This window comes from Phaenicophaeus curvirostris, chromosome 2, assembly GCF_032191515.1.
Source record: "Phaenicophaeus curvirostris isolate KB17595 chromosome 2, BPBGC_Pcur_1.0, whole genome shotgun sequence".
In the NCBI taxonomy this organism is placed as follows: Eukaryota; Metazoa; Chordata; class Aves; order Cuculiformes; family Cuculidae; genus Phaenicophaeus; species Phaenicophaeus curvirostris.
The window spans coordinates 30,831,567-30,853,049 of NC_091393.1; the positions used below are offsets into that span (position 1 = coordinate 30,831,567).

General features: G+C 55.1%; 1 protein-coding gene and 1 long non-coding RNA gene across 4 annotated transcripts; one reads left to right on the forward strand and one right to left on the reverse strand.

Annotated features, from left to right (window-relative positions):
* Nucleotides 1–1,737: 1,737 nt before the first annotated feature.
* Nucleotides 1,738–14,693, reverse strand: LOC138717341 (WD repeat-containing protein 62-like). Its single transcript, XM_069850857.1, has 29 exons — nt 14,563–14,693; nt 13,816–13,878; nt 13,273–13,330; nt 12,696–12,866; nt 12,456–12,590; nt 11,637–11,819; nt 11,406–11,566; nt 11,024–11,198; nt 10,810–10,947; nt 9,511–9,686; nt 9,240–9,331; nt 8,793–8,918; nt 8,438–8,505; nt 8,233–8,354; nt 7,574–7,649; nt 6,775–6,886; nt 6,548–6,611; nt 6,218–6,337; nt 6,030–6,147; nt 5,763–5,861; nt 4,425–4,622; nt 4,187–4,296; nt 3,876–3,949; nt 3,609–3,734; nt 3,137–3,263; nt 2,544–2,640; nt 2,372–2,432; nt 2,177–2,262; nt 1,738–1,980 (listed from the first exon to the last, which is right to left on the reverse strand). The coding sequence occupies exons 1-29, from the start codon at nt 14,691–14,693 to the stop codon at nt 1,738–1,740; spliced, it is 3,510 nt and encodes a 1,169-aa protein (XP_069706958.1).
* A 1,478-nt stretch (nt 14,694–16,171) lies between these two features.
* Nucleotides 16,172–21,481, forward strand: LOC138717435 (uncharacterized). Of its 3 annotated transcripts, none has more exons than XR_011336855.1 (5): nt 16,172–18,632; nt 19,218–19,338; nt 19,579–19,752; nt 19,833–19,977; nt 20,395–21,481. It is a non-coding gene; the product is annotated as an uncharacterized lncRNA (long non-coding RNA). The 3 variants fall into 3 exon arrangements; XR_011336856.1 differs by having other exon boundaries at nt 19,584–19,752; XR_011336854.1 differs by having other exon boundaries at nt 19,218–19,752.
* Nucleotides 21,482–21,483: the final 2 nt, after the last annotated feature.

Here is a 21,483-nt window from a genome sequence, read left to right on the forward strand (position 1 = left end):
CGGCTACTCCTCCCTGGCAGCCAATGGGAAGGCGGCTACTTCTCCCTGGCAACCAATGGGGAGCCGGCTACTCCTCCCTGGCAACCAATGCGGAGGCGGCTCCTCCCATTTAGGCTTGTATTGCCCCAATTCTCCTCCTCCCCATCCCAGTTTGCCCAGTTGGGTACCAAAGCCCCTCCCAGTGCCCCAAATTGCCGCCCCCCACGCTCTAACTCACCCACTGCCCCCCAGTTTGCATTCCCCGTGCTCCCAGTTGCCCTGTAGTGTGGTTCTGGTGCCCCTAGTTGCCCTTTCAGACCCCAATTTGCCTCATATCATCTCCTCCCCAGCCCAGTTTGCACAGTTGGGCCCCAAAGCCCCTCCCAGTGCCTTGAACTGGTCCCACTGGTGGGGCACCCAAATGAAGACTGCCCCCCCCACAACCCCACATTCCCCTCATTTTGAACCAAAACACTGAGTACTTGAAGAACCTTTAGAAGTGACAGGGCTGGGGGGGACATGGCAGCTTTGGGGGGGGTTGGAGTGGGATGGGATGGGATGGAAAGAGGAGCAAAAGAACCCTCAGAGAACCCTAAAACAAGTGAAAAGGTGGAGAATTTGAGAGTCTGTAGAGGACCCCAAGGTGAGTGATGAAGTTGTCACCCCAGGAGGACGTGGTGGCATCCAGAGGGACATGGACAAGATGGAGAAATGGGACCATATGAAGCTCATGAGGTTCAACAAGGCCAAGGGCAAGGTCCTACACGTGGGTCAGGGTGATCCTAAATCCAGGCTGGGTGGAGAATGGATTGGGAGCAGCTCTGAGAAGCACGTGGTGGTCGTGGTAGAGGATAAGTATCTGGAGGAGTCGTTGAGCCAACAACGGGCACTCGCAGCCCAAAGACCCAACCGTGTCCTGGGCTGCATCCAAAGCAGTGTGGGTAGCAGGGCCAGGGAGGGGATTCTCCACCTCTGCTCCACCCTCATGAGGCCCCAGCTGGAGCCCTGTGTCCAGTTCTGGAATCTTCAGCATGAGAAGGAGATGGAACTCTTGGAGCAGGTCCTGAGGAGGCCACTAGGATGATCTGAGGGGTGGAGAACCTCTGCTATGAGGACAGGCTAAGAGAGATTGGGTTGTCCAGCCCGGAGAAGAGAAGGTTCCAAGCAGACCTTAGAGCAGTTTCCAGAACCTGAAGGGGCTCCAGGAAAGCTGGGAAGGCACTTTGTACAGGCCTGGAGTGACAGGACGAGAGGAACAGCTTGAAATTGGGAGAGGGAAGATTTATATTGGACATTGGGAAGAAGTTCTTCATGCTGAGGGTGGGGAGGCCCTGGCCCAGAGCAGTGGTGGCTGCCCCATCCCTGGAGGTGTTGAAGTCCAGGTTGGATGGGGCTTGGAGCAACCTGATCCAGTGGGAGATGTCCCTGCCCATGGCAGGGGGTGGAACTGGATCACTTTTGAGGTCCCTTCCAACCCAAACCATTGGAGCAACCTGATCACAGCAGGAGGTGTCCATGCCCACGGCAGAGGGTTGGATTGGATCATCTCTGAAATCCTTTCCAATCCAAACCATTGTGGGATGCAATGGGTGGGGCTTGGAGCACTGTGAACCAGTGGAAGGTGTCCCCATGGCATGGGGTGGAACTGAATGGACTTGGAGGTCCCTTCCAACCCAAACCATCCCGTGTCTCCATGAATTGCCTCAAATACCCCCAAAATTCAATGAGGAGATGAAGGTGGCACCTCAATACCTTGATCTAAAGTGGTTCATGTTTGCTGCCCTCCAGCCGCCTCCGGACCATCTCCACCAGGGAGTCGGAGTAGATACGGAGCAGCCCCAGGGTCTCGGGGTCCAGCGGCAGCAGTGCCGCGGTGTTGGTGCCAGTGTCGGTGCTGGATGTGATGTCGCGGGAGCGCAGCTCCATCTTCATCCAGCCAAAGAGGCCGGCCAGCACCGTCCTGGCGTGGTGGACATCCCACTCGGTGGCTTCGGCGCAGACCTGAGGGACAGGGGTTCCATCATCATCCCTGGTCCCTTACGGGGCACAGCGATGGCTCCCCAAGAGGAGCAGCGAGTGGAGTTTTTGGGGATGTGACCCCATATCCATCAGTGCTTGGTCCCACCAGAGCAGGAGAAGCAGGGAACGGTGCCAAAACCACCATAAATTGGGACCCTCCACCTTGGGAGGCACCAACCTGGTCGTAGAACCCCAGCATCTCCTGGAAGCGAAGCCGGAGCAGCTCCAGGGCCGTGGTGAAGGTCTCCATGTGGAGATGGGACCCTGTGGGCACCATGGGTGCCATGAGCTGTGTCCTCTGTTCCAGGAGGATCTCCTTGTCCCCATCCAGAGGGATCTGGGGTGCAGGAATCCCCTCTTGGACTTCACTCACCCATGGCTTTGCCAACGCCCAGTTCCTCTCCCATTTCCTTGCGTTTTTCATCCAGCCGTTTCTACAGAGTTGATGGAAGATCCGCCCAGTCTGACCCGAGGCTCAAAAATGCCTTTTTTTGGGTGCTTCACCCCAAAATTTCCCTTTCCCCTTTGGTAGAAAAGCCACTCACCACTTCCTGGAGCTCCTCGGCTGCTGTCGGCTGCTTCCCAAGCACCTCCTGGGTCTGGACAGGGCTCCTTGGCCGCGCCGGGAAGGCGACTGCGAGCCTGCGGGACCAGACAAGGCGTTGGGAGAGCCAATTCCCATCCCCATGGCATCCTTGTCCCCTTCGTCCCCACAGAGCCCTTGTCCCTCAGGGTTGAGGGCACAGTGGGGACAAGGGTGCCATGAGGACGAGGTCATCGTGGGGACATCATAGGGATGAGGATGTCATGGGGACAAGGACACCATGAGGACGAGGACATTGTGGGAATGAGGATGCCATGGGGATGAGAACGCCGTGGGGATGTCACGGGGACATTATGTTAACAAGGGCACTGTGGGGACGAGGACATTATGGGGACATCATGGGGACAAGGACGTCATGGGGACAAGGGCACCACAAGAACGAGGACGCCATTGGGATGTCATGGAGACATTTTGGGGACAAGGGCACTGTGGGGATGAGAACGTTGTGTAGACATCATGGGGACAAGGATGCCACGGGGACAAGGGCATCATGGGACAAGGACATTGTGGGGACAGATGGACGTGGCACCCAACCTGCCATTCTTCTGACAGCGCAACAGGAACCGAGCGGAGATGCTCAAGCGCGGGTTGAAGATGAAGGCCTTCTCCTCCTCGCCCGCTTCAGGGGGTTTCAAGTCCCTCAAGGAGCCATTGAAGCGCTCTGGAGACACAGATCGGGAAGGGTTAGTGTCGGGAACAATGGGGATGAGGGGACAATGAGGATGAGGGGACAACGGGGATGAAGGTGCCGTGGGGACAGGGCCACCATGGGGACAATGGGGACAAGGGCACCATGGGGACAAGGACACCATGGGGACAATGGGGATGAAGGTGCTGTGGGGACAGGGCCACCATGGGGACAATGGGGAAGCGATGGGGACAAGGGTGCTGTGGGGACTGGGACACCGTGGGGACTAAGGTGACATGGGGACAAGGGTGTGATGGAGCTTGATGTGAGCATCAGCCAAAGCCCATGGGCCCACCTGCCCACGGCATCACCTGGTACCTGGGGCAGCCGCTAGCGTCTCGAAGTGCTGCTTGAGGAACGTCCTCTCCTCGGGGCTGGGTGGCACAGAGCTGCTCTCTGGCAGAGTCTCCTCCACCGCCCTGGTGGTTCCTGGTGAGTCCTCATCTGCCAGGATGGAACCGGGAAGGAAAACCCACCATGACCAACATTGGGACCCCCAAGAGTTGAAGCCACCCCCGAGATTTTTGCTTGGTCACAAGGGTTAGCGCCGGCAAAGCTGGTGCTCCTGGCAGAGCCTGGTGTTACCGTCCACTGAGTTGTCCTCCTGTCTGGCCCTGAGCTCCTCTGGACATGGTGGTGGCGGCTCCATCGCACGATGCCTTGGGAGAGGGAGAGTGGATTGGCAATGGCAAAGCACTGGATTCCACCGGCAGGACTGCCTGAGGCAAAGCTCCAAGCCGGGGATGAGGGCGCGGTGGGGATGAGGACACGGTGGGGATGAGGACCCCGTGCTGTGGCATTAATCAAAGCCCACATGAGATGGTTGATGTTGGCCCAACGCCAATAACCAAACCTGTCGCCTGCTTCCCTGCCTGCTGGCATTATCCAGCACCCACCTCCTCGCCTCCTCCAGGCTGGGCCCAGTTGGCGAATCCAGCGCCGTGTCGGCTTCCTCATCCACAGAGAGCTGGAAGTCCTCGCTGGGGTCACCTGGAGATCTGTCCACCTGCTTGAGACAGGGATGGTGGTCAGGATCCATTTGCCGCAGAAAGATGGGCATTGCCAGGCAGGGCATGGTGAAAACCAGACATGGGTTAGGGTTGATCCTCAGACATCCAGGTGGGAACAAGCGACCTTGGCAAGCAGGAGCTCCAGGCTACGGGGTTCCAGGTCCACCTCGTCCTCAGGGTGGGATCTGACGGGGGTGAAGTAGGGTGGCTTCACCTCTGGCAACGTCTTGATGGGGTCCATCTCCACCTGCTCAGCCCAGCGTCCCTGCGGGCGGTAACTATGCCGGGCGCCGGCAGCCGCACCGTCATCCACCTCTCCCAGCTGGAAAGAGGGAGAAGAGAGGAGATCCAGTGGAGATGGAGCAAAGGGATCTCCACCAACCAGTTCCAACATCTCTTCCATGAGCAGGGTCACCTTCTGAGATCAGGTTGCTCCAACCTTCAACCACAGCATCCCACAATAGCTTGGGTTGGAAGGAACCTCAAAGCCCATCCAGTTCCACCCCCCGCCCTGGGCAGGGACACCTCCCACTGGATCAGGGGCTCCAAGTCCCATCCAACCTGGCCTTGAACCCCTCCAGGGATGGGGCAGCCACCACTCCTCTGGGCAACCTGGGCCAGGGCCTCCCCTCCCTCAGTGTGAAGAATTTCTTCCTGATGTCCAATCTAAATTTTCCCCCTCCAATTTCGAGCTGTTCTCCCTCGTCCCGTCACTACAGGCCCTTTGAAAAAGTCCCTCCCCAGCTTTCCTGGAGCCCCTTCAGGTTCTGGAAACTGCTCTAAGGTCTGCTTGGTGCCTTCTCTTCTCCAAGCTGAACAAACCCAACTCTCCCACCCTGTCTTCACCTCATAGCAGAGGTTCTCCAGCCCTCAGATCATCCTAGTGGCCTCCTCTGGACCCGCTCCAACAGTTCCATCTCCTTCTCATGTTGGAGATTCCAGAACTGGACACAGGGCTCCAGCTGGGCCCTCACGAGGGTGGAGCAGAGATGGAGAATCCCCTCCCTGGCCCTGCTGCCCACGCTGGTTTGGATGGAGCCCAGGACATGGTTGGATCTCTAGACTGCAGGCTCACATGGAGCTTCTCCTCTACCACGACCACCACATCCTTCTCCTCAGAGCTGCTACCAATCCATTTTCCACCCAACCTGGATTTGGGATTGCCCCAACCCAGGTGTAGGACCTTGCCCATGGCCTTCTTGAACCTCATGAGGTTCATGTGGTCCCACCTCTCCAGCCAGTCCAGGTCTCACTAGATGCCACCTCATGCTTCTGAGGTGACAACTGCACCAGTCAGCTTGGTGTCATCTGCAACATTGCTGGAGGTAACCTCGATCTCATTTATATCATGGATGAAGATATTAAACAGCACTGGTCCCAGTATGGACACCAGCGAGAGACAACCCTGAGGGACACCAACTGTCATGGCCAAGTGGTGGCACGGCACAGCTGCGCAACTCACCAGCCTCTTTGCCCACAAGGGCAACCTCCCATTGGTGAGGATGGACACTGGAGCTGGAGAAGAAGACCATGATGAGGAGCAGCACCATGTGCCGATGTCCTTGGAGAAAAGGGATGGAAAACGGAGGGCAACCACTGAGCAACCCCAACGCACGCGGCTCCGAGTCCTCCCTGGAGGGTGTCTGGGGGGAGAAGGCCGAGTCTTCTTCCTCATGAGAAGCTTCACCAGGTGAGGACATCCCACCAGAAGCCATCACGTAGGTCTCACGCCTGGAGGACAGGAGAATGGTGGAGCTTTCTGTGGGAAGGAAGCCACGTCTTCCTCCTCCTGGGAAGCTCCACTGGATGGAGACATTCCATCAGGAGGCACCATGTAGGTCTCACGCCTGGAGGACAGGAGAACAATGGGAACAAACTGAAAGCCAGATGTGGAGGTGAGGGGTGCTTCTCAACTACCTGAGCGGCACTGAGCAACCGAGGTCCTTCTCCGGCGCTGGATGGAGGTGGTGGAACTCCAAGAAGTTGTGCCTCATGCGGGCGGTGAGCTCGGGGCTCAGCCGCCAGATGAAGATGCAGCTGGGGGTGAAAAAGAGCAGTGGGGTTAGGTCCCTTCCACTGGTTGGCTACGGGGGCTTGACGTGAGGAACCTCAAGTGATGGAACCAACCCGAGCCCTCCAGAAACATCATCACAGGTGAACCCAAAGGCAGAGCTTCTCCCATCAGGTGTGGGGAGAAGGTTGTGGGGCAGGGGGTGTGGGGAGAAGGTTGTGGGGCAGGACCCCCACCTGTCTCCAGACACGGTGATGAGTCTCTCGCCGTTGGTGCTGAATCGCAGCCCCGTGACGATTTCTGTGCCAGGGAGAAGCCATCATGTGGTTCCTCCTCGATGTTGCAACCTCCACGCTTGGTGCCAGCGCTTGGAGACCTCCCAGGACCTCCCAAGAGTCTTCCCACCACCTCCTCCCCATTCCCTGCCTTCTCCTCCTGGTTGTCCCAGAGGAACCAGCCAGACCTGAATGACCAGAAAGTTTTGCCACGAGGTCCCCAGTGCGGAAGTCGAGGAGGGCGATGGTTTTGTCGGAGCAGCTCGTGGCCACCAAGGTGGCTGAGGGATCCAGGTGGACCTGTGGGAGAGGAACTGGGTGGTAGTATCAGCAACAGGCAGGAAGGGAAGAGCGGCCAGGTAGGTTCTGTGGAGCATGGAAGGGTTTGGGTGGAAGGGACCTTTGAGGAGCACCCAAGTTTGGAGCCTGCAAAGCTCTGAGCTTCTAATGAAGGTTTCCTAATGGGTCACCGTGGAAGGGCCCCTTGAAGAGCACCCATTCTCTGCAAGGTGGCTCTCCCTTTGTCTGTCCATCCAACTCTCCCTCCGTCCATCCCCAAGTCCTCTACAGGTCTGCTTTCTCTCCATCCATCTGTCCACCCACACAGCTATCTCACTGTCTGTTCCTCTGTCCGTCCATCCCTCTGCCCATCCATGCCTCCATCCGTCCCTCCATCCCCAAGTCTTTCTCCACAGGGCTGTTCTCCCTCCACCCTTCTGTCCACCCATCCATTTGTCCCTCTGTCCACCTGTCCCTCCATCCCCAAGTCCCCACCTGGCTGCTGGTCCTTGCGCTTGGCCCTGTTGAACCTCACGAGGTTCCCCCTGGCCAACATCTCCTGGGTCCTCCAGATGGTGGCTCTTCCCTGGAGGGTCTCAGCTTTCCCAATGGCCTACAGCCCCCCAGCACCACCGAACCCAGCTCACTGCTGCACCTGGTGCTGAAGGAGCCGCCATAGACACCTTGATGGTGGCACCACCCTCTCACCTTCAGCAAGGAGCCGTCATCACCATGCGAGCCCTTGTAGCAGCTCCTCAGCTTCCCAGTGGCCATGCTGTACACCCTGTGGGAGGAGCAGGACAGGTGGTCAAACTGGCACCAGGAGGAGAATCATGGGATGGTTTGGGCTGGAAGGGACCTCCAAGCCCATCAGTTCCACCCCCTGTCACTTCTCTTCTCCAGGCTGAACAAACCCAACTCTTTCAGCCTGTTCTCATAGCAGAGGTTATCCAGAGCTCTGATCATCCTCATGGCCTCCTCTGGACCCGCACCAACAGCTCCATCTCCTTCTCATGTTGCAGATTCCAGAACTGGACACAGGGCTCCAGGTGGGATCTCACGAGGGTGGAGCAGGGCTGGAGAATCCCCTCCCTGGCCCTGCTGGCTGCACTGCATTGGATGGAGCCCAGGACATGGTTGGGTCTCTGGGCTGTGAGCGCATGTTGCCACCTCCCGCTGAGCTTCTCCATCACCACCACCACATCCTTCTCCTCAGAGTTGCTCTCAATCCGTTCTCCACCCAACCTGGATTTGGGATCGCCCCAACCCACGTGTAGGACCTTGCCCTCAGCCTTGTTGAACTTCATGAGCTTCCCACAGGAGGTAAGAAAGTTGACCCCAAGCTGTCATGGCCCAAGTGCCTTCACCTGATGTTTCTGTCCTGGCAGGCAACAGTGACGCGTTCCTGCCTCCGGTCGATGTCCATGTCGTACAGGGTGGTCTTCTCAGCGACGTGATGTGTCCGAAGGAAACTGAAGCCATTTGGGAGCTGGAGGAAGAACAGAAGAACCACGTTGCCCTTCCTGCCCATTTGTTTTTCCAGGAAAACCCCTGGAGATGCCAACAACCTACCTTGTGAGCGTGGCGGAAGTAGACGCTTTTATCAGCCCCGCAGCTTATCAGCTGGACGTTCCCATTCCCTACGGAAAGGTAATTGGAGAACACGTCCGGTTCAAAGTCACCACCACGTGGATCCAAAAAGAGGAATGAATCCATCAAAAAATGGATCAGGGATGGGATCCACCCGCTCGGAATCCTCTCCAATGGAAGGTTCCCTGCTCTTCCACTGGAGACGCCCATTTCCAACCCCGTCAATTGCAGACATTGATGTTGAGGTACGGAAATCCAGAGGGAAAAAGCCCTCTGGAAGGAAGAACCTGGGAAGGGCAGCCCAGGGTGGGACACAGAGATGACTCCAGCCACCCACCGGCAAACCGGAGCGCTGTGACAGCCGAGGAGTGGTCATCTAGGGTTTGCTCCAGCTCGTAGCTCCGGTCAATGTTCAAGACGTGGATGAGCCCATCCCTGCTTGCCGATGCCAGCAGCGCAGCTCCTGGAGAGCCAGAAAAGTGGGAAGTAAAAGGTACTCAGGCTTCTCAACAGAGATGTTTCCCACCAAAGCTCCTCCTCCAGGATCCATGGAGAGACCTTTCCCACCAAAGCTCCTCCTCCAGGATCCAGGGAGGGACCTTTCCCATCAAAGATCCTTTTCAGGGTCCCTGAAGAGACCTTTTTCAGGACGCCTCTGTTCTTAAGTGGAGGAGAAGATCTCCCACCACTAAATTTCAGTCACCGCGAATCTGATCCCCAAGTGTTCCTGGCAAAGCCTGACGACATTCCCGGTGGTGCCACCACTGGTGGGATGGATCCTTACCGGTCTCTGGCTTTGAATACTCCAGGCAAAGAACTTCTGAGTCGTGAGCTTCCACTTTCACCACCTCCTGCAGGAACCGCAGCTCATGGATCCTGTGAGGCAAGCACACAGTTGGCTTGGCCACTGGGAACCAGAGGAACTGGGCAGGATACATGTTGGTGAGGTGGCTTGGAGAAGGTCACGATGGCTAGCACAAGTAGTGGGTGGTCCACATGGTCACCCAGTGGCCACCACTGTCCCTTGGTGCTCAACTGAGCGTGGTGCCCCTTGCCTGATGGTTCCTCCTCTGTCCCCCGACGCCAAGTGCTCCCCGTCGGGGCTGACCTGCATCACCCGCACACCGGATTTGATGTCGAGGTGACCCACGGTCTCGCCACGGTCGGGCACACCGGATGAGTCCTGGAGGTGCTGGGGGTCCTTGTCCACGTAGATGATGTTCTGCAGGGTCTTGGTGCAGGAGGAGAGGGAAGAACCATGGAATCACACAACGTTTGGAGTTGGAAGAGACCCACAAGGACCGTGGAGTCCAACCTCTGGCCCTACATGGGGCAACCCAACTCAGGCACTCATGGAATGTCTTGAGTTGGAAGGGACGCATAAGGACCATGGAGTCCAACCCCTGTCTTTGCACAGGACAACCCAACGTTCTCCCCGTGTGTCTGAGGGCCTTGGCCAAAGGCTTCTTGAACACTGTCAGCCTTGGTGCTGTGACTTCTTCCCTGAGGAGCTGTTCCAGTGCTCCACCACCGTCTGGGTGAAGGACCTTGTCCTAATGTCCAAACCAACCCTCCCCTGGTGCATCTTCCTGCCATTCCCTTGGCTCAGAGAGAAGAGCTCAGCTCCTGCTCCTTCTCCTCCCCGTGTGAGGAACCTGCAGAGTGCAATGAGGTCTCCCCTCAGTCTCCTCCAGGCTGAACAGAGCAAGTGGCTTCAGCCACATGGCTTCTCCTCTAAACCCTTCACTCCGTGGCCTCCTCTGGACATTCCCCAGGAGCGTTAGATCCTGTGGTGCCCAAAAGTGGACCCAGTGCTCAAGGTGGGGCCGGTGTGGAGCAGAGGACAATCCCTTCCCTCACTGGGTGGTGACGCCATGCTGGGTGCACCCAGGACATGGTTGTTCTCTTGGCTCATGGTCAACTTGCCCTGGACCAGAAACCCCAGATCCCTTTTCTCCAGCCTCTCACTCCCTGCTCTGCGCCACCCAGGGTTCCTGTGTCCCAGGTCCCAGGTCCAAAACCCAACCCATGTCCTTGTTGACCCCCATGAGGCTGGCAATCGCCCACCTCTCCAGTTTGTCCACATCTTCTGCAGGTCCTCTTTGCCCTCAAGAGCATCAACATCTCCCCCCAGTTCCGTGTTATCTTAGTTCCTAAACCTTCAAGTCCTGCATCCAGGCTGGATGGGGCTTGGAGAAAACTGGTCTAGTGGGAGGTGTCCATGGCAGGGGGTGGAACTGCATGGGCTTTGAGGTCCCTTCCAACCCAAACCCTTCCATGATTCTCCAGCGTGAAGAAGCTAGAGAACATCTACAGCACAGAGAAGCCATGGTTCTCCTAACACAACATTGTACCGTGCTGTAGGCGCTGTCCTGGCTGGAGCTCCTGGAGCTCTTCTCCAAGGTCCACACACGGATGGTGTTGTCTGAGGAGCACGTCAAGAAGGAGCCGGGTGGCAGCCTGGACCTCTTCTCCTCCAACACAGGGTACACCTGCACCAAGGGGTCACGTGTCAAAAGGCTATGGATGCCCCCAAATTGTCCCCTATGGGACCTGCTCGCCCTTCACCTCAACGTTCCAGATGATGGAGCTGTGGAAAAGGTCCGACCACACCTTCTTGATCTTCTGGAGGTCCCTGATGTCCCAGACATAGACACTGTGGTCCTTGTAGATGCAGGTCACCCAGCAGTTGGAGGCGTCGTAGGCCAAGGTGATAGTGTCGGGATAGACCAGGTCCGGCCGACTTCAGGGAGAAGGAGATGGAAATCAGGGTCACATCCTGAGGGTGGAGCGTTATGGGGAGCGACCAAAACCCCAAACACCTCCAGGTGCCCCAAACACCCCCAGGACCCTCCCAAAACATCTCAAGGTGTCTTAAATGCCTCCAGGTGGCCTCAAATGCCTCCAGGGGACAAGGGGGCTCCGGTGTCCCCACAGCCACCTCAGGTACCTCGGGGCGCGGGGCTGGGTGATGTCCACGCCCAGGGGGTGAGGTGTGGGGAGGTCTCCCAGGAATCGCAGGTCAGAAGCCTGGAAGATCCTCACGGTGCCATCGGAGCAACCACAGAAGATGAGGTCCTCGCTGAGGCAGAGGCAGGTGGCCAACGGCACCTGTGGCCAAAGAGTGTGAGGTCCCTCCTGGTGGGCTGCACCTCAAGGAACCCAGAAGATCCAAGCCCACCTTGAGAGCGATGCGTTCCTCTAGGACTCGTCGCTGGTTGAAGCGGCAGAGAAGCCCTGAGGAGGAGATGCAGAAGGTGCTGCCCAATGCCCGTCCTCGGCCGCAGCCAACGCCGCAGAAGACATTGTCATGAAGGTCCCCCAGAAGCCCTGAGCGTCCCACCAGCGGCACCGTCTCGTTGGTCTGCAAAGCAATTAATGAGCCTTAATGAAGGAAATGGCTCCCAATCCTCAGGGCCAGGAGAAACCATGGGTGGTGGCAATGTCTCCGTGGCCACACCAGGCACCCATGGGTGTCCAGAGGCTGGAGGACGTGCAGCTCCACAACTTCAAGGTGGACGGAGCAAAACACCCTTGAGGTGGGACGTGGTATGAAGTTTGGGGACAACCAAGATCAAAGGCACCTTCAGCAAGGTTGCAGATGACGCCAAGGTGAGTGAAGCTGTCACCCCAGAAGGACAAGGTGACATCCAGAGGGACCTGGACTGGCTGGAGAGGTGGGACCACATGAACCTCATGAGGTTCAAGAAGGCCAAGGGCAAGGTCCTACACCTCGGGCAGGGAAATCCCAAATCCAGGTTGGGTGGAGAATGGATTGGGAGCAGCTCTGAGGAGAAAAGCTCACGATTCTATGGTTCTACAGGTGGAAGAAGCTGGAGAACAGCTTCTACAGCCCCAGGAAGTCCTGGCTGCCCCATCCCTGGAGGTGTCGAAGGCCAGGTTGGATGGGGCTTGGAGCAACCAGATCCAGTGGGAGGTATCCTTACCCATGGTAAGGGGTGGAACTGGATGGGCTTAGAGGAAGGTCCCTTCCACTCACCTTCAGCTCCCTCAAGGAGTCCAGGAACCAGAACTTGACATGGCGATGGCCAACAGTGACGAAGTAGCTGTCCTCAGAGAAGGCCACGGCCATCACCCTGCAGGACACCTTGTTGGAAGCCACCAGAGAATCCTTCTGCTCCCAAAAAGAGAAGCGGTTGAGTTGTGGCCCACCTGAAGGTCTGGAGCCACCACCACCCATGAGCAAAGATGGAAAAGTTTTGGACAATTCCAAGCTCACCTTCCAGTCCCAAACGTTGATGACCATGTCGTGTGGGTGCCCCACCGACACCAGGTACCTGGCGCTGGTGGAGAAGGCGACGCAGGCCACACCGTGTTTGTGCCCGTGCAGCGCCGAGACCTGCGACCGCTCCTCCACATCCCACACACGGACGGCTGGGCGGTGCCCGTGCTGCAGGGTGGAATCGGGGTCATGGCAACAGCATCTTCCAGCTTCCCACCAGCCCCCACAGCCTCCTGGTGCCTCCAGGAACCCCCAAACATCTCCAGGAACCCAAAATGCCTCCAGGAACTCAAAAAGCCTCCAGATTCCACCACCATCTTCAGGTGCCCCCAGACGCCTCCAGGTTCCACCAACACTTCCAGGTGCCCCCAAGTGGCTCCAGGAGCCTCCCAAGCAGGTTCCACAAACAGGAGGTGTTTGAGGGGGATTCCTGGAGGCGTTTGGGAGTTCCTGGAGGTGGTTGGGGAGGACCTACCTAAAAGAGCAGGAGAGAAACAATCCTGATGGCACCATCTCACTGGTGCCAGGACACCCAAACCTATGGTGCAGGGGAGTCCAAACGGGTGGCACTCACCTCTCCGGTGACGAGGAACTTCCCATCGGGCGAGAAGGCGACCGCGCTCAGGGCTTTCCTGCAAAACAGTGGGGTCTTCTTGACCACCTGGGCTGCTACTGAGGTTTAGGGGGGGACCTGGAGGGGGTTTGGGGATTCCTGAAGGTGTTTGAGGCACTTGGAGGTGTTTTGGGAGTTGCTGGAGGCATTGGATCCGGAGATGTTTGGGGGGGACTTGGAGATGTTTTGGGGTTCCTGGTGGATTTTGGGGCTCCTGGAGGGGCTTGGCGGTTCCTGAAGATGTTCTGGGGGGACCTGAAGATGTTTTGTGGGTCCCTGGAGATGTTTTGGGTTCTCGATGTTTTTTGAGGAGGTGCCTGGGGTGTTTGGGGGCTCCTGTAGGTGTTTGGAAGCATCTAAGAGGTTCTGGGGAACCCTGATGGGTTTTGGGGTTCCTGGTGGGGATTTTTGGGAGTTCTGGCAGATCCTTGGGGCGGTTTAGGGTCACCTGGTGGATTTTGGGGTCCCTGGGAGGGTTTTTTTGGGGGTCACCTCGTGGGGTACCTGTTGGGGCTCAAGATGTGTCTCTGTGAGTTCTCCTGTGGGTCCAGGACAACCACCACGCACCTGGGAGCGGGGAAGAGGGGGTCAGGGGGGGCTTTGGTGTGCGGGGGTGTCAGGAAGGGTTGGGGTTCAGGTTTTGGGGTTCACAGGGGGTTGAGGTTCAGAGTTTGGGGTTCAGGAGGTTTGGGGTTCAGGGTTTTAGGGTTCTGATGGTTTTGGGGTTCAGAGGGGGTCAGGAGGGGTTGGGGTTCAGGTTTTGGGGTTTGGGTTTTGAGGTTCGGGTTTTGGGATTGGGGTTTGGGGTTCAAGAGGTTGGGGTTCTGAGGTTCAGAGGGAGATTAGGGTTCAGGGTTTTGGGGTTCAGGTGGTTGGGTTCAGGTTTTGAGGTTCACAGGCAGGTGGGTTCCAGGGTTTTGGGGCTAAGGGGGTTTGGGGTTCAGGGGGTCAGGAGGGGTTTGGGGTTGAGGTTTTGGGGTTCAGGGGGGGTTAAGTTCAAGGTTTTGGGGTTCAGAGGGATTTGGGGTTGAGGTTTTGGGGTTTGGAGGGTTGGGGTTCAGATTTGGGGTTCACAGGCAGGTGGGTTTCAGGATTTTGGGGTTCAGGGGGGTCAGAGGGTTTGGGGTTCAGGGGGGTTTAGATTTTGGGGTTGAGGGCGGTTGGGGTTTAAGGAGGTCAGGAAGAGTTTAGGGTTCAAGGAGTTGGGGTTCAGCAGGTTCATGGGAGGTTCAGGTTTGGGGGTCCCCTCACCCAGCCACCAGCCCCAGGCGCCCCCCAGCACAGGCCCCTGGCCCCGAGCAGCCCAGCACCAGCTCCAGCCGCGCCTGCGGGTACAGAAACCAGTGCCACCAGTGCTCCCAGTACAGCACTGGTGCCACCATGGCCTCCCAGTACAGCCTCAGGGCCTCCCAGTACAGCACTGGTGCCACCACGGCCTCCCAGTACAGCTCCAGGGCTACCAGTACAGCCCCAGCATCCTCCAGTACAGCCCCAGCATCCTCCTGGTCCCTCCCAATTCCTCCCAGTGCCCCTTCAGTCCTTCCCAGTCTCCCTCATTGTCCCCCAGTACATCCCAGTTCCTCCCAGCACCCCCCCATTTTCCTCCCAGTGCCACTCCAGTCCCCTCAGTGTCACCCCAGTCCTCCCAGTGCTCCCCTAGTCCCCTCAATTTCTTCCCAGTCCCTTCGAGTGGCCTCCAGCCCCTCCCAGTCCCCTCTGTTGTTCCCCCCATCATCCCCCAGTTCCTCCCAGTACAACCATAGCATAGTCCCAGTCCCCCCTTGTTGTCCCCCAGACCCTCCCAGTACCCTCCCAGTATCCCCGCGTTGTCTCCCAGCTCCTCCCAGTCTCTCCCAGTTCCTCCCAGAATGCCAGAATGAACCCAGTGTCATCCCAGCCCCCCCCCCCCGCCCCGGTCCCCAAGTCTCTCCCAGCCCCACCTCGAGTTCTCCCAGTTCCCTCCAGTCCCCCCTACTGTCTCCCAGTTCCTTCCAGTGTCCCCCCCAGTCCCTCCTAGTCCCTCAGAGTAGCCCCCAGTCCCCATCCAGTCCCTCCCAGTCCCCCCAGGTATGATCCCAGAAACCTCCCAGTCCCCCCAGCCGTCCCCCAGTCCCTCCCAGTGCCCCCAGTTCCCCTCACTGCCTCCTCTGGGCCCCTCCCGCGCCGCCGCGGCTGCGGAGCCGCCATCCCTGCGAATCGCGCGCCTCGCGCCAGGCCCCGCCCCCTGCCCTCTCGGACCAATGGCAACTCGGAACAGATCCCAGGCCCCGCCTTCTACCCGCCAAAGCCAATGGCAACGCGGAACCGGCCCCAAGGCCCCGCCCCCTGCCCGCTCGGGCCAATGGCAGCGCGGAACCGGCCCCGAGGCCCCGCCCCCTGCCCGCTCGGGCCAATGGCAGCGCGGAACCGGCCCCAAGGCCCCGCCCTCTGCCCGCCCGGGCCAATGGCAGCGCGGAACCGGGAGCAAACGCCAGCCCGGCAGGGCCCCTGCCAGTGTGCTCGGGGCCACTTGGCATAACAAGGACATTGAGTCTCTGGAGCGAGTCCAGAGAAGAGCAACAAAGCTGGTGAGGGGGCTGGAGAACAGGCCTTATGAGGAACAGCTGAGAGAGCTGGGGGTGTTTAGCCTGGAGAAGAGGAGGCTGAGGGGAGACCTCATTGCTCTCTCCAACTACCTGAAAGGAGGTTGTGGAGAGGAGGGAGCTGGGCTCTTCTCCCAAGTGACAGGGGACAGGCCGAGAGGGAATGGCCTCAAGCTCCACCAGGGGAGGGTCAGGCTGGACATCAGGAAAAAATATTTCCCGGAAAGGGTCATTGGTCACTGTCCGAGGCTGCCCAGGGAGGGGGTTGAGTCACCTTCCCTGGAGGGGTTTAAAAGACCAGTGGGGAGTGGGACATTCTAGGTGCCACCGGCCTATTCCTCTGGAGAATCTCCCATCCCCATCCGATCGCTGCGGGGAGAGGGACGGGCCATCAGTGGGCGGACAAGGTATGTGACTTGGGGATACGGATACCTGCAGGGAGGTAGGGGGTGAGGCTGTAAGTCGTGTATGGGACACGCGATGACGAGGAGCTGGATTGCTCGCCCCTGGAATTGTTGGGCCCAATAGGACGCTTAGTGAGGTGAGATGTGGGGGTTCCTATAGCTTGCCAAGAGCTTGTAAGGCATCTGGAGCTGGGGATAGCTATCATTGTGTTTTAATTGTTGCATGTGCCTGGTGCCGTGTGTGGTTTGGATATCCATAACAGCGGAAATTGTGGATCCAATTGGACTGGTCGTAACTAACGCTGTGTGAGTTGGGCTGGCCCTGAAACAAATGGCTGTGGGTGTTTGAGATGCAGCATCACTGCGAAGTGAGTGAAGAGCTCTGTTTGTTGCGTGTTGTTAATTTGTTCTGTGCTCCGTGAATTGTTTAATGTATGATAGAGTGCTGGAGTTAGGCAGGAATTTAAAACTTTGGATGCTAGTGGGGAGGAGCAGGCACGCCAGGGTGGGCTGGAGCTGCTGGCCTGCGCCACCGAGGAATTTCAAGCACTATGCAGGTAAAACTAGGCAGGACACTTGCTCACTCTGAAAAGTGAGGGGTGCTGCCAGAGACAAAGTGCCTGAAGCTTCAAATGTTTATAAAACTTACAAGTTTTGAAAATATCTAGCAAAAAGGAAAAGAAAAAAAATGGAAAAACCCAGCCCTGCGGCTGTGTGTGTGTGGGTGCCCCCGCTTCTGCTTCTTTGCTGAGTCCGCGGGAGTTAAACATGTTGTCTGTGTAGGGAGATACTGGGTTATGAACAATTCTGTTTGCATCACAATAATGAGCAAACCAGCTACTGTAGGGATATCCTAAACAGGCTGTATTAAAAGTTAGGAGAAATTATTCTTAAAATTTTAAGAGTGCCAACTATTGCTTTATCCAAAATTTGTTGTGTCATTATTTCTGTGGGTAGTTTTATTGTGTATAATTGGGGAACAATACATTCAGGTTTGGTATACGTGTGTGTATATTATGTTTGTCAGTAGTGTAAGAAAGGTTGAACTACTGCCTAATTGGCAAGGACAAAACTTAATGTAATTTAACGGAAGGTATGATCAGTAGTGGAAAAGAAAGCTTGGTTCCAGAAATCCGGGACCTTGAGGGGAAAGACCGGGAACGGGTTAAAGAACAGTGTAAAGAAAGGTTTTAGTGAAAACTGAGAAAGAGGTGAAACTAAGGAAAAGGCAAACTAAAGAAACTAAAAATGGAAAACAAAAAGAGCCCTCTGGGGTGTGTATTAACACATTGGAAGGCTGTTGTTTGGAACTGGGAGCACTGAAAACAAAAAGACCTTTATTAAATATTGTAATCAATGGTGACCACTTTGCATATTAAATGATGGGGCAAAGTGGCCATTTAACGAGACAATAGATTATAACGCCTTCTTACAATTAATATTGGTTTTGAGGAGTGAAGGAAAGTGGGATGAAGTGTCTTACAAGGATATGTTTTTAACCCTCCGTAACAATCCAGAGTGATAAAGGGACTGTGGAATTGTGCCCCCACAGGACCCTCTGGCACTCGCCCTTGAGCGAGAAAATAACAAGGAATCTGGAGGTAAACTGGGGCAGTGTTGTTCAGCGTGCAGCATCATTCAAAAGTGCACAAAGTTAATCAAAACTCGCCAGGCACCAGAACAGGATCTAACTGATCCGTTTAAGCCTCCCCCTCAATCACATGAACAAGATGCTGACTGGGAAAGGAACCCACTCCTCTGGATAGCCCTGTATCCTCCCGCATCAGAAAAAGTCTGTTCCAATGGTCCTGCGGGCAGCTCTCCGGGAGGCAGTAGGACCTGATGGAGGGATGATGCTAATCAAGGTACCTTTTCCACCGTCGATTTAGAAGCGTGGGAAGGGTTGCCCGAAACTACCGGAATGATCCAGTAAGTGTAGCCAAATATTTTGAGTTTATTATAAGACAGCACAACCCCGACAGGGGCATTCTACAGTTATTATTGGAGTGTTTGACAGAGACAGAGAAACAATTAAACAGTCTTAAAGACTGCGGGGGATTTGGCCGAAGGTTATTATAAACGAGAAGGGGTGGACGTTAAAGATTATTTCCCTCTTCAAGACCCAAAGTGGGATGTGAACAGGAATGCACATGAGGAAAGGTTGCAAGCATATCAGGGGTGGATTCTGGAAGGGGTGGAGAGAGCCATTCCCAAAACAATAAATTGGTCAGTATTATATGCAGTTAAGCAAGGTCCTTCCGAGTCACCATCTGAATTCCTGGATTGATTTAGGGATGCAATGTCCCACAGCACACCGCTGGATCCTGGGTCGGAGGTAGGAACATAACAACTAGTTTCTTTGTTCTTGGGTCGCTTAGCAGGGGATATCAGGTGCAAATTTCAAAGCTGCATTCCATAGGAGATAGGAACCTGCAAGTATTGTTGAATGAGGCGAAAAAGAAATGAAAGGGTGAAGAGTAACCAGAAAGGACAGATAGACGCCCATGTGAAGGAGGATTGAGGGAGATCTGGGAAATCCACCCTAGCAGATCCTCTGGTTATAATGAAGCTAGGGGAAGAGAAAAAGAAGGTAGAATTTTTAGTTGATAACGGGGCAACATATTCAGTTTTAAATCAAGCTTTGAAACCCCTGGAAAATGACTACATGATGGTAAAGGGAGCAACTGGCCAAAGAAAAAAGGCATATTTTTGCAAACCTTTGAAATACAAATCGGGGAAACAATGGGTTATACACCAATTCCTGTACATGCCCCAATTCCCCGAAGACACTCTTGGAGAGAGATTTATTAGAGCAATTAGGGGCTGTGATTAAATTTGAAAAAAGGAGAAATATCTCTGGAGGTAAATGATCAACAATACATACAAATAATGAGCTTATCTCTGGCTAATGTGCCCACAGGAGGAAAGGTCTACAAGGAAATTACGAACCAGGTATACCCTGGGGTATGGGCCACTGATGTGCCCGGAAAAGCAAAGAATGCTCCACCTGTTGAGGTCAAATCAAAGAAGGGCGGCAGCCGGTAAGAATTAAATAAGATCCCCTAAAGAGAAGACAGGGAAGAAATTCGGCCAATACCTGTCTGTAAGCCCTATGGATCATACCAAATGGTCCAGGACTTATGAGCTGTAAATAAAATAATAAAGATCTCTATCCGGTGGTGGCAAACCCATATACTCTATTGACTGTATTGACACCTGCACTAACCTAGTTTACCATTTTAGACCTGAAGGATGCCTTCTTTTGTCTCCCTCTCCATGAGGCCAGCCAGGAAATATTTGCATTTGAAGGGGAGAGTCTCAAAAGTGGATGCAGAAATCAGCTTACTTGGACAGTATTACTGCAGAGTTCAAAACAGCCCTACTATATCTGGCAATCAACTTGCAAAAGATCTTGAGTCCTGAGAAGCCCCGTCTGAGGAAGAAAAACTGTTACAGTACGTAGACGATATCCTGATTGCCACCAGGACAAGGGACGCTTGCATGGCCTGGATGGTGAGTCTATTGAATTTTCTAGGACTCCAGGGATATCGGGAATCCAAAAAGAAGGCCCAGATAATGCAGCGCAAGATGATTTACCTGGGCTACAAAGTCAGTGCTGGACAGGGGACTTTGGGACAAGCACAAAAAGAGGCAGTATGCAAACTCCGAGACGGCAAACGGTGAGAGAGTTACGAATTTACCTGGGAATGACTGGGTGGTGCTGACTGTGGAGGGACTGCTTGTTAAACTCCGGTACACACTAACAACCACTGAACAGAAACACCTTCAAAGGAATAAAGAAGCTATACAGGCCTCTGAACTACTGAAAAAGGCCATACTTTTCCAAGCAACTGGCCACAACCGCAAAAGGTTGGCCTGGATGCCTGCGAGCGGTTACGGCCATAATACTAGATATCCAGGAAGCCCGAAAATTCACCCTGGGCCAGAGAATGATTATGTTGGTGTCCCATAAAATATCTGCTGTATTGGAAGTGAAAGGTGGAAACTGGCTTTCCCTGCAAAGGTTCTTGAAATACCAGACTGCAGTGGTAGAAAACCGTAATTACTAACATTGCCAATCTGGCCTCTTTTCTTAGCAGAAATACAGGGGAACCAGTACATCATGACTGACTGGAAACTATTGAGGCGACATACTCGAGCCGTCCGGACGTGAAGGAGAGTCCTATGAGAAGTGCTGAAGATTGGTTCGTGGATGGGAGCAGTTATGTCCTAAGCAGTAAAAGACGTGCTGGATATGCCACGATCACTAGTCGAGACATAAGAGAGTTAGGACCTTTACCCATGAATACCTCTGCACAAAAGGCAGAGATAATTGCTCTGGCACGTGCCTTGAAATTGGCTAAAGGCAAAGCTGCAAATCTCTGTACAGATTCGAGGTGTGCATTCGGAGTTGTACGTGCACACGGAGTAATCTGGAAGCAAAAAGAGTTCTCGAACTCACAGGGTAAACCCATCAAACATGGAGATCCTGAAACGATTGGAAGCAGTCCAGCTGCCTGAGAAGGTAACAACCATGCAAATCAAAGCACACTAGAAAGTGAATTTGAAACTGGAAAGAGGAAATGAGCTGGCGGACAGAGAGGCAAAACAGGCAGCCAAAGGGGAGGTAAAAACAGAAGGGGCTTTGACCCCTGTTGGGCAAATCTCCCTGGAAGGAGAGCCCCAATATACCAAAGAAGATCAAAAACTCACTGCAGATTTGGAAGGGTCATATAATGAGGAGGGATGAGTTCTCACCCCACAAAGTAAATTAATCATATGGCTTTTAGTAAAAGAGAAGCATAGAAAAAGGCACTGGGGAGCAGAGGCCCTATAAAAATGCCTAATTAGATAAATTGTAGCTACGTTACTGTGAGACAAGTGACTCAGCAGTGTGATCTTTGCCTCCAGACTAATCCCAAAAATACCCCCACACTAGAAATGGGCCAAATTGGGAAAGATAACGGGCCTGGACAAAAATGGCAAATTGATTTTTCAGAACTTCCAAGAAAAGGGGAGGTTGTGTGTGTTTAAGAGCTGCTTGTATTTCTATAGTAATAGATGAGACAATTATGCTACAGGCCTGTCAGTCTGACCTCGGTGCTGGGAAGAGTCATGGAGCAGGTGATCTTGAGTGCTATCATGAAGCACATGCAAGAGAACCGGGTGATCAGGCCCAGTCAACA

Excerpts from the sequence above, each read along its gene's own strand:
- LOC138717341 (XM_069850857.1), bottom strand. The coding sequence starts at position 14,693 with ATGGTGGCACCAGTGCTGTACTGGGAGCACTGGTGGCACTGGTTTCTG. Across the intron at positions 3,950-4,186 it reads AGCCTGGAGGAGGCGAGGAG|GCATCGTGCGATGGAGCCGC; the intron begins GTGGGTGCTGGA and ends CCCTCTCCCAAG. Across the intron at positions 1,981-2,176 it reads TGCTGGGGTTCTACGACCAG|GTCTGCGCCGAAGCCACCGA; the intron begins GTTGGTGCCTCC and ends CCTGTCCCTCAG.